The sequence below is a fragment of the Poecilia reticulata genome, linkage group LG2, assembly GCF_000633615.1.
Source record: "Poecilia reticulata strain Guanapo linkage group LG2, Guppy_female_1.0+MT, whole genome shotgun sequence".
NCBI lineage: Eukaryota > Metazoa > Chordata > Actinopteri > Cyprinodontiformes > Poeciliidae > Poecilia > Poecilia reticulata.
In genome coordinates this window covers 12,602,614-12,622,346 of record NC_024332.1, presented here as the reverse complement: position 1 = coordinate 12,622,346, position 19,733 = coordinate 12,602,614, and the positions used below count along the sequence as shown (strand labels likewise).

General features: G+C 40.8%; 1 protein-coding gene across 1 annotated transcript; it reads right to left on the bottom strand.

Moving 5' to 3' along the window:
- Positions 1-1,940: 1,940 nt before the first annotated feature.
- LOC103477972 (kelch-like protein 9) lies at positions 1,941-18,948 on the bottom strand. The gene is made up of 11 exons (XM_008431383.2): positions 18,608-18,948; positions 17,596-17,649; positions 14,052-14,185; positions 13,713-13,894; positions 13,420-13,552; positions 12,065-12,261; positions 11,190-11,265; positions 10,527-11,084; positions 10,025-10,204; positions 9,819-9,932; positions 1,941-3,660 (listed from the first exon to the last, which is right to left on the bottom strand). The coding sequence occupies exons 1-11, from the start codon at positions 18,661-18,663 to the stop codon at positions 3,161-3,163; spliced, it is 2,184 nt and encodes a 727-aa protein (XP_008429605.1). The 5' UTR covers positions 18,664-18,948; the 3' UTR covers positions 1,941-3,160.
- Between the last annotated feature and the right edge of the window lie 785 nt (positions 18,949-19,733).

Genomic DNA, 19,733 nt, shown 5'->3' with positions numbered 1-19,733 from the left:
ATCGCAACAAAAGATTTCTGATGTGTGCAAATAATACTTTATGTTTGGCAAATAACTTTTTAAGTTTACAAGACAAAAATGAGTTATTTAATTTTAAAAAGTTTTTTAAACTAAACTTTTTGTTTTAAAAAAAGAATCATTACAATTCCAAAAGTTTTGACAACAATTTTATTTTATTTAACTGAGGTTATTTTTATTTTTTTTTTCCATTGAATAATTGGGAAGCAAATTTAACTTCATACTCTGCGAACCAGACCCTAAACTTAAAGTCTGGATTTAGTTTTTTCTCCTTCATTAATGACACACTTTTATTACATTATATCTATCATGGTAATTCAGGGCGAGTTATTTTTAATTCTAAATGAATATCCTTGTTGGACTTTTATTTAAGTGTTATTCTCCTTCAAGATACGTTTACTTAACGCTAGAATAAATGAAATGTACATTATGTAGCAAAGGAAATTAGAAGATCGGACATATATCCATTATGGAGATGATCGGTTTTGGACGGGCGATGTGCCCTTATTGCATAAGCAATACTGAAGAATGACTGATATCATTAACAATACAGGGAAGAAGATTTTTAGTTATCTTGCTTTGCTAGCAAAGTCGCTAGCTAGCAGCTAGCTAATAGCACATCAACAACAGCTTAATGTCTGTATGATAGAAACACTGAATCGATAGAGAAGAGCAGTTTCTCCTCACCAGTCTGTCTCCTCCCGCTCAGTGGTTCTTCAGAGAAAGGCAGACGCAGAGGCCCGTCAGCGTCTGTTGTATTTCATTACCTCTCTGCTTAAACCGCGACTCCGAGCTGAAGCAGAAACGATACTTCAACGTTTTCCGTCATCTGACAAGCAGCAGGTCCACTTTATTCACCAAAAACGTTTTTTAAAATTCACCAAAAACTGTTCCGTAATCTGGAACGTTCGCTAAGTTGAGCACCAGTTAGCCGCCTTATCTCACTGCACAGACGGAACTGCGTCATGCGTCACGGGCAAAAGGTCAAAGGTAACCTGCTTATTATGTTGTAAAAAAAAAAAACCCCAACAAAAAAACTAATAATTTTAGTACATGTTATTATGTGTCAGAAGAGGACTTAGGAAATGATAATACCAAACCAAAACAACACAACAACAAAAATTACCCAAAAGGGCACTTGGGGGCAAGGAGCAAAAGGGGCAGGTGCTCAAGCCCCTGAGTTGCGCTGTCTAATTTTCTGAAGGTTTGTTTGTTTTGTTTTTGTCTTCCTTCCACTTAACTTTCCATTAAAACATTTGGATAACGTGCCCAACTCCAAAACAGGACCTGATTTTAAAAAAAAATATTTGTCTTACATAATTTGCAAACTGAATTTTGAAACTTTTCAGCTTTAAGCCATGCTATATAAACATAATCATATTCAATAAATTATTGAAAACTTCATATCCGTAGCTTAAATCGCCAACTGTAACACATTACATAGATCATTTACACACAGACGATGTTTTCAAGCCTTTATTTCTGTTTTGAACATTTAAGATTAGAATATCTCACCAAAGTAATAATAAAAAACATTTATATTACATACATTTTGGTTTATGGCAAAGTATGTTTATTGCTGAAAGTTGTTAGTTTGAGGAAGTCCTTTCAATTCCATGGGATCACATTTTTATGTGGATATGTTTGAAATGAATCGCTGAGATAAATCCATTTTCATTTCAGTCATATAGCTTTTGAGGTGCAGCTGTTTATGTTTTCTACTTCGAAATGAGTGGAAGTAGAAAAAGTGAAGAGCACAACCTGTCCTTCCTTTCCTCTTCCATTCTTTTTCTTTCTTCTTCCATTCTACTTTTTTTACTTCTTTCTTTTCCGTTTTGATGTCATCCAATCTTTCTTCCCTTCTTTCTTTCCTTCTTTTTACTTTCCTTCCTTTCTTCTTTCTTTTCTGTTTTGATGTCATCCCTTCTTTCTTTCCTCTTTCATTCTTTCTTTCTGTCCTTCTTTCACTCTTTCCTTCCTTMCTTTCTCTCTCTCCATCAAATTAGCCTTGGCCATTTCTTCTGCCATGGCAATCAAGCTCTTTTTCTTTTTCCATTCCTTTTTTTTTTTTTGATTTTCAGCTCCAAGGTAGAAGTCTGGTTTTCAACATTGCAGCTAAAAGGCCTTGGCATAGCAGCCATAATCACAGCTGTCTGCTGTCTTATCTGGAAGTGAAGGACAAAGATTCAAGGGTAGTTAAATCGTCAGACAGCCAGGAGTGTCAGTGTGTGTGCGTGTGTGTTAGCGTGGTTTTAGATAAGGACGATCTCGTGTCAACACACGTTGTTAAGTTCAACTCTTGTCGCCGTTGATAGTAAATAGAAAGACTCTTTCCCTCCCTGAGCGTAATCTAGTGGGATTAATGCAGCAGGGCAGCTGAGGCCTTTGTTCGCGTCTCCTCATGTTCACATCAAGCAACGGCAAGTCCGGATTTTCTCACATTCTTAGCTGAACATTGCTTGCCAAAAGCTGACGGTTCAACAGGTCCAAAGTGTGAAAGCAGGGATTTTGCACACAGGCCTAATTAATGAGGGGACAGGAAGTTCCAACGCTACGACATGATAACGATGTGTGGTATTTGTAGCCATGGCAGGGACTGATGTCTCATGACTGAGCTACAAACGTTCCACTCAAAAAAACACAAGTAAACCTCTCTGTGGCTTTTTTTTTCTTTCAGCACGCACGCACGCACACACGCACACACGCACACAACACACACACAATAATCTCTATTTTAAGTCTGGCAAATCTGTACAGTCCTTCGAGCTGCTGGTCTTGGAGAGAAAAACAGAGCCGCATTCCACAAAGACAGCTCTCGCTCGATTTATTAATCTTTAATCTGACGACTTTGTGCCGGGAAATAGATGAATCGGTTCGACTGAAGGTTCACCTGCAAAGCAGAGGTCTTCAGTGTCTGGCGAGGCAGCTCCATGTTTTTATTCAGAGTCTTCAGAGAGAACACAAGCAGATGCTACGTGGCTAACAGGTTGTGGGAAGGACAGAAAATAACTGAAATACGACATGTGTGTCAAGCTGCACTCGCTAGCTTTTGTTTGCACATGAAACCATTGTGTCACAACCCACACTGCTTCCTGTTTTGGCGTAAGCTGGAAACCCCCCAAAAGCAGCCTGATGCATGTGGCTAGCAGTTCTTAGCCGTGGGTAACGGGCAATCTTGTATCTCGGCCTCGTCCACCGACCCCTCCGGCACGTAAACGGTCATCGTGCAGGCCCGGATCCCTCCCAGGGGCTCCAGCACGTTGAATACTCGGTCCCACGCGTCCTGCTCCGGGTCGTAGCGCTGGACGATGTCCACCATGCACCTGCTGTTCCAGGAGTAACCCCCGACCACGTAGATCTGGCCGTTGAAGACCGTGACGCCGACGTCGCTCTGGCCACGGGGCATCGGCGCCACCACCGTCCACTGGTCCGTGTCCGGGCTGTAGTACTCGCAGCCCAGCACGTCGTCGTAGTCGCTGCTGCCCCGGAAGTGGTTGCCACCCATCACGTAGAGCCGGTCCCCCACCGTGCACATGCAGTGTAGGCCGCGGAGCTCCATCATGTCGGCCCGGCGGCTCCACGAGTCGGCGACCGGGTCGTAGCACCACAGCTCCTTCTGGAAGGTGTCGCGGGTGATGCCACCTGTGAGACCGAAGAGAATAAGATTCATGTCACCACAGCAAAAGTAGCCAAAAGCTTACCAGAGGTTCTAAATACTCAAAATGAAAATATGGATTTTTCCAGTGGCATGTTGGAAACTGAGAAATCAGGGTTTCCCACAATGTATTGTAAGCCTGGCGGGCCACCAGGCTTTACTTGTGTCCCACCAGGCTAAGTATTGCTTTTTTTAAAAAAAATCTTTTAAAAATATTTGCATATTAACACTTTATAGTTGGTGTTCAGGTATTAATCTTCCAACAACACATGATTATCAAATTATATTTTCAAATTTCCTGTCAACTTTAAACATTTTTACCTCAAAAACTCGACAAGCTGCTGGATGAATGACCTTTCTGTCACCAAATCCCTGTGCTTAGCAAGTTTTCAGGGGGAAACCTTGCAAACGGTCAAGTGAGGTGCTGTATTATTTTTACTGTAGCATAAAATATTTTAAGTAAGAATAGGGCTGGGCAATAAATCAATAACAGCAGTTATTGCGATAAACACACGATCAATATCAATAGCTAATACGTCTGATGTTTAATCATTTCACTGATCTGCGAACCAGAACCGTGCAGCATTCTGGGAGATGTAGGCAGAGGAAAGACTTTAGCCACTCAACCTCTCATGGCTAGAGATGCACCGATCTGATATTAATATCTGTATTGATCCCGATATTGAAAGCAATTCCAGCCTAGGTTTATGGGCTCAATCCATAAGGGCAGATCTAATCAGTCTAATTCTACGCTTTGTGCTCTGAGCGGCTTCATGCTTTATTCCTTATTTTACATTATATTTAGAATACCTCATTTTAATTTCTGGACCATTTCAATGACGTTTTGTTTATTTTTTGACCAAAATAGTCAGCCTGTTGTGTTTAACAGAGTCTTTATTATTTATTTTACTTTGGCTACTAATTGCACTGACTGAACAAATTAAAGTTTTTCCATATTTGATCAGGCTTTTGAAGCTATTGGTGTATTTAAATGTGCTGTACTGGTGCAGAGTCATCAAATAAATTTGTAATTCAGTAAATTAATGCCTGTTTTCCTTTTTTTACAGTAACATTTTAAGTCAACTTAGCATGTTTTTCCATTTACTGAACCTCAGATATTTATATCGGAAGTGAAAAAAGTAGATGGATGCATCTCCAGTTAGTTTGGATTAAGAGTGCAGCAGGTTCAGGGACGGATCAGACAGTGACGATGTATTTACTGTGTCAGATGATGAAAACTTTACATCCACAATATTTGCCTTCAAAACAGCAACAAAAAAACATGATTATGCAGGAGCTGAAATGAGCCTTCAGCATCAATTGGACTAATAGTTCCCTGAAGAATAGACGCCATTGTTACCGTTTTCGACATCGAGCCAAAATCCGTGTTTGTAATGAGGATGAAAATATTTGTGCAGGGTTACAGCTTGCACTAATTATTTGGTGGTTTCCAGACAACAGATAGCGAGCCGCCGTATCGCTTCCGTTTGGCCTGAGAAGGCGCAGCGACCGAGCTGCATTTCCTCAGATTGCTTTTCATAAGCTGTCACCTACTGCACTTTCTCATGCACTACGAAATGACAAGSAACAGATTAGCAATTAGATACGAGATAGACTAATAATTTGCCCCATTTCTTATTTTATTTTAATAATATGAGAGCAAAAAAAATATCATATTGAATATTTAAGAAATTTATTCTGATAACGTTACCGCAGTAAAGTTTAATTTCTATGTTCTGTTGTATTGGATTTAGTTTCTTTGAAGAGAAAGCTCAGATGTTTTTTAATGTCAGGTTTGCTTACAGCAGATGGCGCTCGTAATGATAATCATTTATTTAAAAGTTTATTGTTGTCCTCCATTTTCTCTCTTTCTACCAAATATTGCTCTTTATTCTGGCGCTTTCATCTCTGCTAGCCTTTTTTTGCTTACAGAGACTCCAATAATTCATTCTGTTAGTCGTTTCTGTTGCTTGGTTTATTTATTCTGGACAGTTTAAATGTCTCCCAGTTCCAGTTTTTAAATGGTCATCAGAATTTAACATTTATCGACTTTCGAGAATATGTTCTTGCATTATTATTATTATTATTATTCCATTACCATCACAGTACTCAAACACAATCTCAAATTTAGATCAGAGACTCCGGCTAACGGCTAGTCGGAAGATTTCTGCCGTCTTAATTGTTGACTGGTCACCCAGGGACTCGAAAATAAGTTGTTTTCAGCACAGCAGCAGAAAAGCTCACTAATACAAAAGTTATGTTCTTTCTATTTTCAGTATCAGTGCAGTTTTCAGTATAGCTCCTTATACACTGTCTAAAGTGTATAAAGAGCTTTTTGAAAGCTTCTTATATGTTAACACTGTGATAAGCCTGTCAAAATAAGTGTGTTTGCTGCAGTTATTTTGACCGGCCTCATAGTTACGGTGACATAATCCATTTGAAGAAACGCCATTGTTGACAGAAAGACAAAAGAAGGCCACTTTGCCACAAACCATGAAAGGGAAACAGAGAACTTGTGGAAGAGGGTGTTCTGGTTTTATGAGACCAACATTCAATTTTTAGGCCAAAATGAAAAATGTTGCACCGATGAAAACTAACACTGTCGAACACACAGCAGCCTCTCCGACACACGGTGGTGGAAGCCTGATGCTGTGGGGATGCTTTTCTTTAGCAGTCTTATCAGAGTTTATGTGACGATGGAAAGAAAGTACCGTATTTTCCGCACTATAAGGCGCACCTAAAAACCTTAAATTTCCTCAAAAGCCACCAGTGCGCCTTAAACTGAAGCGTCTATTCTATGCGCCATATATATGAAAAAAGTTTTAAAATAGCCCATTCATTGAAGGTGCGCCTTATAGTGCGGAAAATACAGTATATAAATAAGTACAGGAAGAAACCATAATAGATGAGTTATTCTGCAAAACATATTAGGTCAAAATAATTAAGGCTCCAAATATTTTTCTAGTTTGTAGACTCAGAACCAAAAGAGTTGCAGCGTAAACTGGTTCTATGAAGTACGAGGTGCTGAATATAAAAGTTTATAAAAGTTTTGTGAAGCATCTCAGATTTTTTAACTTGTAAAGAAACTGGAAAAAAAGCCGAAATTTTTTTTTTTACATTGATCCGTGTTGATCAATTGCATTAAAGGAGACCTATTATGCTTCCTTGAATGCGTTAGGATAGGCCTTCAAAACCTGTTCATTAAATTTTTTTGCACAAAATCATTCTTAGATAAGAAGATTTTAGCCAGTTCTGCCTACTTTGAGCTCCTTTCAGAATGAGGAGTTTTAGGGCCTCTTGTCACTTTATAAGCTGCTGATGGCCACGCCCACTCCCAGCAAACTCAACGTTAACAATTGTACATGAAAATGGCTGCAAACAGATGCTCAATTATACAACCGTTTGTCTTTGAAAAGCAGAAGTGGAGCCTTCTGCACAACCAACAAGAATGCAGTAACAAAACAAAAAAAACTTTTCTTCTCTAGCAGCTTTTGTTCAGTGCATACAGCAGTAAAACCGGGCGGGTTGCTATGAGATATATTGACTCGGTTGGGGTTGCTAGGTAACGGTGCAGTCCCCCATCAATTGTGACTCAACAATCATGAGGTTTTTGAAACCACTCATTTTCTAGACACCAAAAAATAAAAAAAATATTGCTACAATAGCAGCTGAGACCCAAATGGAACAATAAAAAGATACAAGAAGTTAATTTTGCATAATAGGTCCCCCTTAAATCCCCCCCAAAAAATACATTGACGTTTGTGGTTGTACCATGACAGAAAGTGATAAAAATTGTAATAATTTCTTTCAACATCAATCCAAAAAAATGGTGAAAAAGGAAATAATAACACCCCCGTTCAGAACTTGCCTGGTAAAGTTTCCACAGTGTTTGCTATACGCATACATGTAGGTCTACAGAAATGAGAGAAGTGAAATAGGTGCTGAGTTTCGGAGGCCCACCCTAACCACAGGCCTTTGGGCTTCCTGGTTCTAAGTCCTACATGTGAAACTTATAGGTTACACTGTGCTCTCATTGCGAGAAGTGGTTTTCCTGTCCAAGGGTTGCTAAGAAACCCAGATCAGGTTGAGAGCGGCCTATGAGAGCGCCGCTAAAACAGGAACAGGCTTTCAAGTAGGTCAGCTAAGAGAGTGCCATCTACAAGCTAACAAAACCTGACAAAAAAAACAAAACCAAACAAAAAGAAAAAACACTTCCACTTGATTCTTATCAGAAAATACCAAATACGGGAAGATTTAATACTTGTGTAGTGTTTCCTCCAAGCTCTAAGTTGCAAAGCTCACCAGCAGCTACAATCGTGCTTGGTTTTTCTTCTCGAAGTCTCTCGAATGCCACAGAGCTCTGCTCATGTGGCAGAGTCAGATATTTGACACCAGAGAGTGATTTCTTTAAAGCGGCTGCAGTGCCAAAAGACTGAAATTAATTTGTGAACAAACCAAAAAACAAACACGCTTTGCTTTCCTGAGGCACTCAACCGTGTGAACAGCACTTAGACGGAAAGTAGATGCATTGTGTGGTTTAACAGCTGTGAAAAAGACCCTGTGAGGGAATGCGGTTAGATGGTTGCACAAGCTAATTTGCTCGTCAATTTTGCGTCAAGCAAATCTCCTGCTGATAAAATGTTGGTTTGCTTTTACCACCAGAGCTAGTTTCCTATAACTCCAAAAAACCGTGGCATGGAGAGTTTTTGGGGAAATTATATCAGTGCAGAGAATTGTAATTAAGCGCTTTCATCAGCTGTCTTGTCAATGTTGGGAATACGTTGTAAAAAACAAAACTCAAATGCTTCTTGTTGAGGTGGAGCTATAAAAAAAAAGAAAAGAAGTTGACCTTTTGGAAACGCATCAAGAGCAGATAAAACACGACTTATGTGGCTTTCTCTCTCCCCATTCAGGATGAGTCATTTTTTCACAGAGATCATTTATAGAAGGAAGTGTTATTTTGTGGGTTCAGTGACTTTGCTCTGCTTTCAGTCGCTTACTTTAACAGGCCCTGAGCTAGAGCGCCGTTAGGAGCTGTGTTTAGCTCTGAAACTCTCTTATTATTTCAAAACCGTTCAGGAAGTATCCTTACAAAAGCAGGTGACAAATGCTAATTGCCTCTGCTCAACTGTTAGTGTTCATAAAACCAAACATCTACACTCGTTTCCACACATCCAAGAAAAGCAGGGAGCTATTCCTCAAGCTTGCTTTGAGTCATCTCGGTTTGGAGAACCAGGGAGAAGTGACTAAAACGTTGATGTAATTGTCAGATGCAAAAATAGCCTGCCCAGAATCTGCTGGCCTAATAATGAAACCAGTAACGATGGACGGTAAAAATAGGAGATCACAAAAAGGCTAACATCATGCATCATGCATTTTTGGACATATGAAATCACAAGTGGATTCAATGGAACATTATGACAATCACTGTTAGCGTTTAGCAACACAAATGTTCAGTTGCCATAAGCTGCTACTAAATTATTGTCCTCATATGTGGGTGAAAGTCCATAATTGTACTTAATGTATATATATTTTTAACTGCCAGGAAAAGTTTAAGTTTTTCCCAGACCGGCAAAAGATAGAGAGAAAATCTCCTAGATACAAGACATTACAAATCGTTGATATGCCCAATGTTTGTCCAATGACTCTGATTGGTTTTCCTACTTTACTTCTCTCAGCTTCTAATTGGCTCGTTTTTCCCCTATGAAGAGCTCTCCAGTTTTCATGTTGGTTAACCCACTTTAACAAGAAGGGTGTTTAATGTTTTGAACAATCGACCTCAAAGGCAACACCTGCTTAACAAGAAACACCTGCCAGTCACAGTTTTGATCACTTGAAAAATGGTTGGGTTCAAACAAAAGGCGCTATCTACTGAGTTGCTTAGCACATCAACACATAAATACCAGGAAATAAAAGCTGAAACCCCTTAAAAACTAGAGAATTCGCCTTGTTGTTCCAATACTTTTGGAGGGAATTGTATGCTCTACTGTTAAGTCTGGATCCTCCAGTTTACTGCAGGTAAGCTACTTCCTGCAAACCTGTTGGAAATCCTTCAGAAGGCAAAAATGCAACCAAGTAAATCTGTACACATTCTTTTAAATACTGTAAAGATATCCCTGTCTGGCCTTGTGCATTGTTCTCTCACCTGAGATGTACATGAGGCCCCCGTGAACGGTCCCAGCATGCCCATAATGAGGTTCCATCATGTTGGTCACAAAGGTCCACTCGTTTTTCTTCAGGTTGTAGCACTCCACGGTGTCTGGTCAAAAGGACAAGAGAGAAGATGTTGAAGGCTAACAACCGGACGCTCCTTCCGAGAAATTTCTCACAATTTTGAGCCTAGGGGCCTACCGATTTCCCCAGAGGCGTTCCTTCCTCCAACGGCAAACAGCTTCCCCTTCAGAGYGCTGAGGTGGAAAAAGGTCCTTTTCTCGTTGAGAGAGGCAATCTGAAGCCATTTGTCGAAGCGCGGGTCGTAGCGATAGGCGCTGTCTATGGCAGTCTTGCCCTTTGTGTCGTATGTGCTCTGACCTAAGAATTCAATGGAAATTGGTGTTAAGCTTCAAAACTTAGCCTAGAGGCTCAAATGTACTTTGTCCGAAAGTACAAATCTGTTCTCATTGATGCGTGACAAAAATTGCATTATTTTGTTTGCAGAGAGGCGTCTGCCTGCCGACCTTGATACCAGGCCTGGATGGAACTATGTCGACAGAACTCTGTGCAAAGTGTTGATTGGTCTGAAGTTTGTTGCTGTGTTTTAAGGTGCCCTTATTTTCAAATGTTTATAGTGCCCTTATTTTCAAGTGTAATACCGACTATGACTTCAACTTAGCGTTAAGCTTGATGCCCTCACCTCCAACAATAAAGAGAAAGCCTCCCAGAAGAGCCACGCCGTGTTGATAACGTGGCACCTCCATGGGCCTCAGAGCCCTCCAATGGCCAGTGTTCTCGTCGTAGAGCCTCAGCTCCCGGCTCACCACCAGCTGCTGCCGCATCACGCCGCCCAGCGCCAGGATGTGGGTGGAGTCCGATCGAATCTGTGTCCTCTCGGTTTGCAGCGCCGGCTGCATGTAAGGCATCATCTGGTAGTTGCTGGCCTCCAGCAGCAGGTTCACGCAGGCGGTGTCAGAGCGCATCATGGAGTCGCTCTCCTCCTCCTCGTCCTGAGAGATCTGAATGAGTTCACTGGGGCTCATTAGCGGGAAGCGTATGTGGCGCATAAGGGCGTAGACGGAGGAGTGACGCGAGGGAGGGTCGTGCTCCAGCCACCCCTTGGCGATGTGGTAGAGCTCCAGCTCTGAGAAACCGCCCAGCGAGTTGCTGGCCAGAGCATTGGCGATGCTGGTCTCTGAGAGCTGCAAGTAGCGGCCGGAGTCCACCAGCGGAGTCAGGTTCTGCCCCACAAACTTCCCTAGGTTTGATAAGACCAATCATAAATTGGAAACAAAACATTGCATGGCGGGCTTTCCTGTTGTTCACTGCACAAATGCTACAAAGGTCGCGTGTCTTAACTTACCAATATTCACCAGAACATCCTCAAGGAGCAGATCTGTGGCAATCCGCTCCACTTCCACACAGTTATCGATTGTAATCTGCACCAAGGGATACATGGAAAAATCAACCAAATTAGTTTGGCTTTATCTAAACTGTAGCTGTTTTTCCATTAGCCATAAAATTGCCCAAATTTGAATTTTGAAAATAAATTGTCTTAACGGAAACATGCCCATTTCGAAAGTTTTGATATAATTTTTTTCCCTCTAGGATTAGGTGGTTTTTTCAGCCATATCAAAATCAATGTATTTGGCATAACTGCAATGGAAACACATTTTTCCGCATCACACAGTCACGTGATCAACAGCTGGATGTTACTACTGGTGAAAACCACGAAGAAGGAGACAGGAAGTAGTAGGAGGATGAAGGTTTTTTTTGCTGGGGGTTTTCTGACAATGTACAGCTAGTTCTACCAGAGCTCTCTCAACATCACACAGTTCATAAAATGTTGTGCATCATTCCAGTGTGTTGAATCCATAGCTCTCGTGTAAAATTGCCGATTACAGTTTCTCCAAAACGGCGCCTACGTAGCCGCTCGCAAATATATAAGAGGCTTGTCTCTCCAATGCCTGAATAAGACAGACTGATGGCTGAAAGATGATGAAAGYTTATTAMCATTTCAATTAAATTTCTTATTTAACGGGATTTCGCAATTTATCGGAAATTGTGTGTTGCTGTTTTTTTTAGCAGAAAATTGACTAAAGATTTGTGCAAATTTGTAATGTAAAAGCATTTATTGTGGTGTTGTCTTGGAGGACTTGAGAGGCCTTTGAGGAAGAGGCCTGGATTGCAAACCAGCACTGTTCAACATGTAAAAAAAAAAGTCAAGAAGCTTCTCACCTCGCTGCTCAGAAGCTCGTTGCAGAAGCTCAGAACAGGCATGACCTGCAAGAAGTTTGCAGCCTCCAGGGTGTCCTGGAGGTTGCCCATGTCGAGGATGACTTTGGATGTGTAAATGAACTCTATGATGTTCTTTAAGCCCGCCTTGGTGACCCCATGCAGCTTGATCTCTCTCATCTCCTGCTCTCTCATGCCTCCTGAACAGAGCAAACGAAGCACAGAGGAACAGACACAAGGTGAACGCATGAATTTGCATCGCTTAGGGAGATTTGCCTTGAGCTGGCAGGAAGACGCAGGGCAAAACCAGCGAGATGCGAAAGACGCGTCTGACGAGGATTACAGCACGGGGTTTGTTAGAAGTCGCGATGTAAAGGAGGACGAGTGAAAAAGGTCAGCAGAGTTTCCTTTTTTGTGGTAATCAAAAATTAAAGTATAAGTCGTGACAAATTATTTCTGTGCCGTTTCATCAAGAGTCTGTTTTAGCAGAACAATGACATTGAGCTATCAACTTATCTTCTGTAATAAAAAAAGTTTCCATCTATTGTTTTTTACTGAGAACTGTGCAACAGATGCACCTTTTTAAAGGTCCTGTTAATGATGTGATGACAGGGTCTCAAGGTGTTTAATTTAGCATTTTTTGAGGCTATTTTTTCAGTCTAAACTGCAGAAGATTGCACACAAATGTAAAGTTAATAGGATGGATGTTGGCTCCAAGGCTGAGGTTCTACACTAGAAAATGATGGACTGCTTTGTCCAGGTCTGGGAAACTTTTGGAGGTTTTCCAGTCACTTTAAAATGGAAGAACCCAGAATTTACTAGGGAGAGGGATGTCAGTGAGTCCCTTCTGGACTTGTTACCCTCACAACCAAATATTGACTTAACATTAACAGCCATCTTGTTCGGCTCACCGCTTCTCACCTCGCAGTAGAGAACGGTCGTCAAACAGGTGCATTATATACGTCTGGGGCAAACGTCAATCCAGTCATTTTAAAACTTTCACAGTGTCTACGCCTCCAGCAAGCAGTCGTTTCTCGTCAGTGGAGCGTCCAGACCCTCAGTAGAAAGCGAAGCGTAGAACAAGGAGCTGGTTTCTACCAGGCCAGGTAAGTGGGAGAAGACAACTGATGGACAGCTGGATGTTTGGCAACTCACAACTACATTATTATCACCTTTTTTTAACCATCTTCATCACCAGAGTAGCATAGGTAATTGACTTTGTGTGCTGTATTATTTTTTAAGTCATTATCTTCAAGTTAAACGAACACAGTGGAGTGATAAGTCAAACATCTTCCTACATAAAGGGCTTAATCTTCTTAAATTGCCTGTCACCAAATATCACAGAAGGTCGAACAAACCTGTGAACATTGCCTTAAAATAATCACTGCAGGAAGCCATGATGACTCTGTGAACTGGGAAAGCTTCGGTGCCGTCTCCAGGAACCAGGACGACGTCACACAGAGTCTCATCTCCTCGGAAAATATCGAAGCCCTTTGGAGGAAACAATAAATCCATACGACTTGTTTTACATAAAATGACCAACATTATTGGCTAGAAATTCAGTGTCTTTTATTGTATGAATGACAGCATTCAATGCAATTACTTCAACCCCAAGCTGCGGTGGACGACTGGTACAGTTGGAAGCATGTACCTGCAACACATTCGATCCGTGTTCGTAACTACTGAACACCTTGGAGAGCGGCCGAGGCGGGAGCTTGGGTTTGGTGGATTTGTCGGGCCGCTTGGGCGGCCGATCTAGTGGAAGCGGGAAAGGAGCCGGTGCTGGAGGCGGAGCTGAAGGCAGGACGAGGGCTGGTGGTGGAATCCTCTCATCTGTAACCACAAACACACCTCGGGTCAAGAGAAAGCTGTAATATCGCTGCTCAGTGATGAAGGTTTAGTCGAAAATGTCTCGGTTTTGTTTTTCTCTAAAGATGCACATTACGGTAGTTGGACCATGCGGTGGCCGGACGCTGCGGAGAGCACACACCTTGCTGGACAGGTGGAGGAGGAGGCCTTTCCGGCTGAACCGGAGGTCTTGGAGGTTCCCTGGACGAATGTCTGCTGCCCAGACGGGACAGCCTGCGGCTAAGCCTCCCGGCGCTGCTGTCATCGCCGCTCGCCCTGCATGGGTGAACATACAGCCCAATCTTTTGGATATGCAAAAACCTTCAAATTTAGAATACCAGAGGTAAAAGGAAAAAAAAAAACAGCTGTTGGGTAATTTGGAAATCGAATGTTTCAATCTTGACCTTTGTCTCACAGTTCTTACCCTCTTCCCCCAAAATGCCACTTCCTCAACTCTCACTTGATCCATCCCTAAAAGCCAAACTCTGGCTTTTCTATTCTTACACATTTGATTAATGGACACTACTTCTCCTCAGTGGGACAAGTAAAACTCCCTCATCTGATTTGATGTCCATACATGGTGCGATCTGAAAATGAGGAACAAGAGACTACAATGGTGAACGGTACTTCCTCTTTTTGTATGGCGGGGTGAAAAGACAAAACAAAAGAAAGAGAAAAAAATAACATCTGTTGCAAAACCAGATCTTTGTACAAGTACATAAAAAAATTAATTGCCAATGAATCAAAATTGAGTTCCTGTCAATCAGTCACTTAAATGCAGAAATGAGAAATCAGGATGGAGTTTCAGTGCTTTCAACAGTTCTGCACCCAAACGAATACCTCCTCTGGTAAGTCATTACACTTTTATTTACCCAATGAGGGAAGGGTCTATTCTGTCATCAACTTTGTCAAATACTTTTTGCCAGAAGTGATTTTTTCCCCAGCCAAAATCACTTTTGGCAACTCCCCCCCCTCCCAAAAAAAACCCAACTTAGCCCGTTATGTTAGAAAGGTGATTATATGTAAAATAACTCAATTATGACTCAACCAAGGAACACGTTAGCTCATCCACAGCTGCAACTCAGAGCTTTTTTTACTCTTACACAAGATTGGTTGAAAATAAGTTTAACAAATGATATTTTTGCCTTAGTCTGTTTTAATGTAAACTATTTGTTTTGGAGTGGAAAAGCAGCTTGTTAGCGGTTGGGCAACGTTTCACCTCTTAACCCTCAAAGCTAGCTCTACATTTAGCATGTTAATACTAAGCAAAAGTGGTTCAACAATATCTGTTTTTGTTATTACTGGATGTGTTTGGTGCCATTGTTAATGATAAATGCAGCACATTTCATGACACAAATCCTAATCAGCCTCCACGTTGTTTTTCAAATTAGAGAGAAGGATTATTATTATTAAAAAGAACATTTAGAAATATTGAATTGTATTTCAGTGAGTGAGATTCAGGTGTGGAATAATTACTGAGGAGTTAAAACTGAAATTTTCACTCTTAGTTTTTTTTTAAGTCTAAAAATCATTTGCTAAACAAATACTATAAGGTTTTATTGTTTTCTTTTATGTTTGTGTTTTGATTTTCTGACTCAGCTGGATTTCCATGATATGTTTTAGAAAATATACAGAAAATATTCTTCTGCTTTGTTTTCAGTTGTGCTTTATGAATAAAAAGCAATGGTATAATAAGCTTGTGCTTCCATCTACACTTTTATTAATTTTAGCTTTGGTCCACACTTTGTCTTCTTCATATTGACAGAAATAGAAATATTGTTTATCTACTTCTCTGCTAGTTTTATCTTTTTTAAAATCTCTTTTTTTTTTTTTTTTTACATTTTGGCTAATGTATGCAAAAGTAAAACAAAAAAAATAAAGAAAAATAAATCAACTTAAAACTTCAAGATGAGTAATTTTCAAAAAACCCATCGTCTTACATAAACAAGAAGTTACCATATATGGAGGATTAATGTAATGTAACAGATTCCAACTGTCATTTGTCATACTAAAGAAAAAAGAATAATTTTTTAAAATAACTTTCATATATAGTCAAATGCTTTTCCCACAGATCCTAACATGCAGGAAGTGTGGTTGTGCAAAGGCGGCGGCTCTTTTTACTCACAAACCAAAAAACAGTATCTGTTCCAAACCCTTATTTTTTTTGTTTGTTTGTTTGTTTTTTGGGGTTTTTTTGCTCCGGGGATTATGAAACAATCTGGAGTCTCGGCTGCCGGGCCGAGCGGAACCAGAGACGGTTGTCACCGTTGCACGACCAGGTTCGTGCAACGGTGACAACAGCTGGCCTGAGAGGACTGAGTAAACACGCCATCAAAGCCACCGCATGTTTTGTTTGCAATCATACAATTTTCTATGGTATTTGTGTCTCACATGTAAAGGATTCACCGTCAGTATAAAACATATGCTGCCTTCTTCAGATCTCGTCGGTAACCCCTCGCATGTACAGTCGACGGGTCCATTGAGGACACCGGTGTTGTCACGGCAATTATAGGGTTAAGTTAAATTGCTAACCAGTCTCTTCAAGTGTTCCTCCTGCATCTTAATTCAAGATAATTAGCCACAGGAGTGACTTATTTTTTCCTGGGTGTCAAAGCCAAATGAGCAACAGATTGCGCATTACGAATTTGACGTCTTCTTTTTTTTTATCCGTTCACCAAGCTTAAGATGACTTTTTGAGATCCACTGTGTTTTGAAAGAAATTAACTAGAGATGGACTAAAATATGTTTGAGTGGTGTGACTTTGAAATTATGTTTTAGTCACAACATTACCATAGTGTGGTTATTAAAAACTGCTTGAACGAAAAGAAATTTGACTTTCAGCTGCTTCCATTCACTGCAGTTACGTTTTTGTGGAATCCCTGCTCGCAAATATAAAGCATTATGGTGACACTGGTTTCTTTTTTTTCTTATCCTGTATGAAATTTATGTTGCCATAGTTTGGTTCAGTGCTCTTCGACTTTTTTTTTTTCCTTTTTTAATACATTTCCCATCTCTTGACATGGAAGTAAATAGAACCACCGCAGCTACAACCCAGAACCATTAAATCCGCCTGAATCAAATTAATTAGTGGACAACAGATTGATTCATGGATCCCTGAAATGATTCCCACATCTAGTATAGAGAAAATATCTGAGAAATTATGCGTCGTGACTTAAAAAGAAGTAAATTGGGACGGACGAAATAAATAAATAAATAAATAAATAAAGCAAAGTCGGTGGGAGCGGTGAACGATGAATCGGACTAAGTGTGGTTTGGCTCTTCTCGCAATCTGAAAACAAACGGACATTTTATCATTCAGGGGGAAAAGCTCAATTCGCAGCAGATGGGGGTTGTTTTGTCTAAGGCGGCCTGTTGCTGTGAACGAGAGGCCGCCGAACAGGAAGGTAAGAGGTTTCTCCTGTTTACGACCTCTAGTTCGATCACTTCCTGCCTGGTTCAATCACTTCCTGTCTGGCTTTTTACCTTGTCAAGTGCTGTGCCAGTTATATTTTCCCCTGCAAATATGCGCAATGTGTTGTTTTTGATGTCGGACCCTGAAGCTAATAACATTAAACAAACACAAATGTCTGAGAACTGCGGGTTCGGCGACAACCGGGCCGTCTACGGTGACGAAACGTCCGGAAGAGCGGACATGTTGTGAAAGGACGGTCCAGACGTTTTCATACCCGTGCTCGTTGTCCCCTGGAGGCTGAGGGCTGTTGTTGCGCTGGTGAGACTTCCTACGAGAAGAAGAAAACGAGACGAATCAGCAGACTGTAACCTACATCCAAAAAACAAAAAAAATCTGGTAGAGCTCGCCGGTAAAACTGTAAAACTGCACCAGATGTTAACTTTTTGAAACAGCCTACAAAAGCGAAACCCTGCTTGCAAGTCGGTCAAATTAACTCCAACCTACGTGGGTTGTAATTTTTTAATTTAACCATATTACTCTGCTACTTAGTTGTGTAATTATCTTCACACTTGATTCAACCTCGGGTCCGCCCGGCTCCATCTGCAGACTTGTCCGTTTGAAATGTTAAGTGTGCTTCGGTCGCTTTTTGCCGTTTGATTCTATCCTTCGGCTGCTTTGATTTGTTTTTGGCATTTTTAGTTTAGTTTGTTTAGGTTTTTTTTTTTTTCTCGACTTTTACTTCTACTTTTTATACCAGGTTTTACATAGTTACCAGCACACATTTAAGCATATAAAACAGTTTGATTGATGTGAAACAAAATGAGCACACTGTTCTGGCGAAGCATCTTTCCTCCCACGCAATAATAATTACTAAAGTGGTTCTGCATGTACTGTTGTTTGGACAATGTGTACCAGAGTAAATTTGTGGAGGAAAAGAATTCCGTAAACAAAATCTTTAAATCCTTCTAAATGGGAATTGTTTTCAGTTGCTACGTCTGCACCCCATGCTGAGAAATGAATTTGAAACATCTTTCCAAATTGGCTTTTTTTTTTTGGCCATTTGTTTTGGCCACCGTTATTAGAACTTAAATGGCTTCCAGCAGAAAAAAAACAAACAGTCGAACTGACTGGCGTAGGTTAGGAGTTAATGACGGAGACTGAGGCCATTGTTGAAGGGCAACTAATCAAAAAGTTGACTCTTTTTTTTTAAGCTACCTTGGGTATGATTCAACTTCCAGTGCATGTTTGACAGAGAAATCAAAAACTTGTCGATGTGCATGGCCTACCTGGAGGAAAGCTTCCTCAGCAGACTGGATCCGAGGCCCCCCTCCAGATTGTCCATCTAACGCAGAGCAACTCAGAGAAGAAGATGGAGCAGAAAATGTCTGCTGCGCCGCTCCAGCTGGTGGAARAGTCGGTGCATCTGAGCAAGCATCACCGTTTCTTAACTTAACCGAGACCTCAGTCACTTCCTGTACCACTTCTCCTTCTCGGTCTCTTTCCGCATCTCGCTGCTCTCCACCCAGTTGTGTCACATTTGAGATACTGACACTGTTTCTTTTGTGCGAGCTCTTTGGAGTTTTCAAGCTTTTTCACAACGTGACACAACCGATTGACTTTTAACCGGTGAGAGCTCTCCAAAACGGTGGACGACGTTGCCGCCGTTCAGCGCCTCTGTGACCCGTTATTTCCTTTTATGCCTACACATGTGCAGGTGTCTTAGCTTGATCTTGAGCCCCCATTGTAGGTTGATTTGGTTGCAGAAACATTTGATGAGTCTGTTTGTTTTCGAAGATTTAACTTGTTCATACGACTGATGAAAACTGGAGCGTCTACTGTTCATGGACATGAATGTTATGTTACTTTTGGGCCTACAAAGACCTATTTGAATCAGAATACAATAATGATACTGCAGAAAAAAACAAAAACACCAACAGATTGCAAACATAAGAATTGTGAAGATGAGTTTGACCTTACTATGGATTTTCTCTAATCCGTATGTTGCTCAATTTTAGACACATTTGCTAAATATTTCTTTTATCTAGTTGCACCTATAGCACAATTTTTCTTGGCCATCAAAATGCAACTGCGCCAGTCTGTTCTCAAGCCAATCTAATAATTTTCCTAAATTCTATTTAAATAATGACACAGGATAGAGTGGTGGTCGATAAATTACACTAAACACTCCAAATTCAGCTCTGGTGGCTGTAAAACTTCAAATTGAATAGCATTATTTACCTGTTAAGAATGTATCTACTCAGAGAAAAACCCATTTTCAATCGATCAGTTTTCCCTAATATGAACTGAGAGGGTTCAAAAGTTACCCATCAGACTTGACAAAAACAGCTACGCACACGGGCAACCTAAATATCACCTGTAGAAAAGCAGTACGGTCAGACAACCGACACGGTT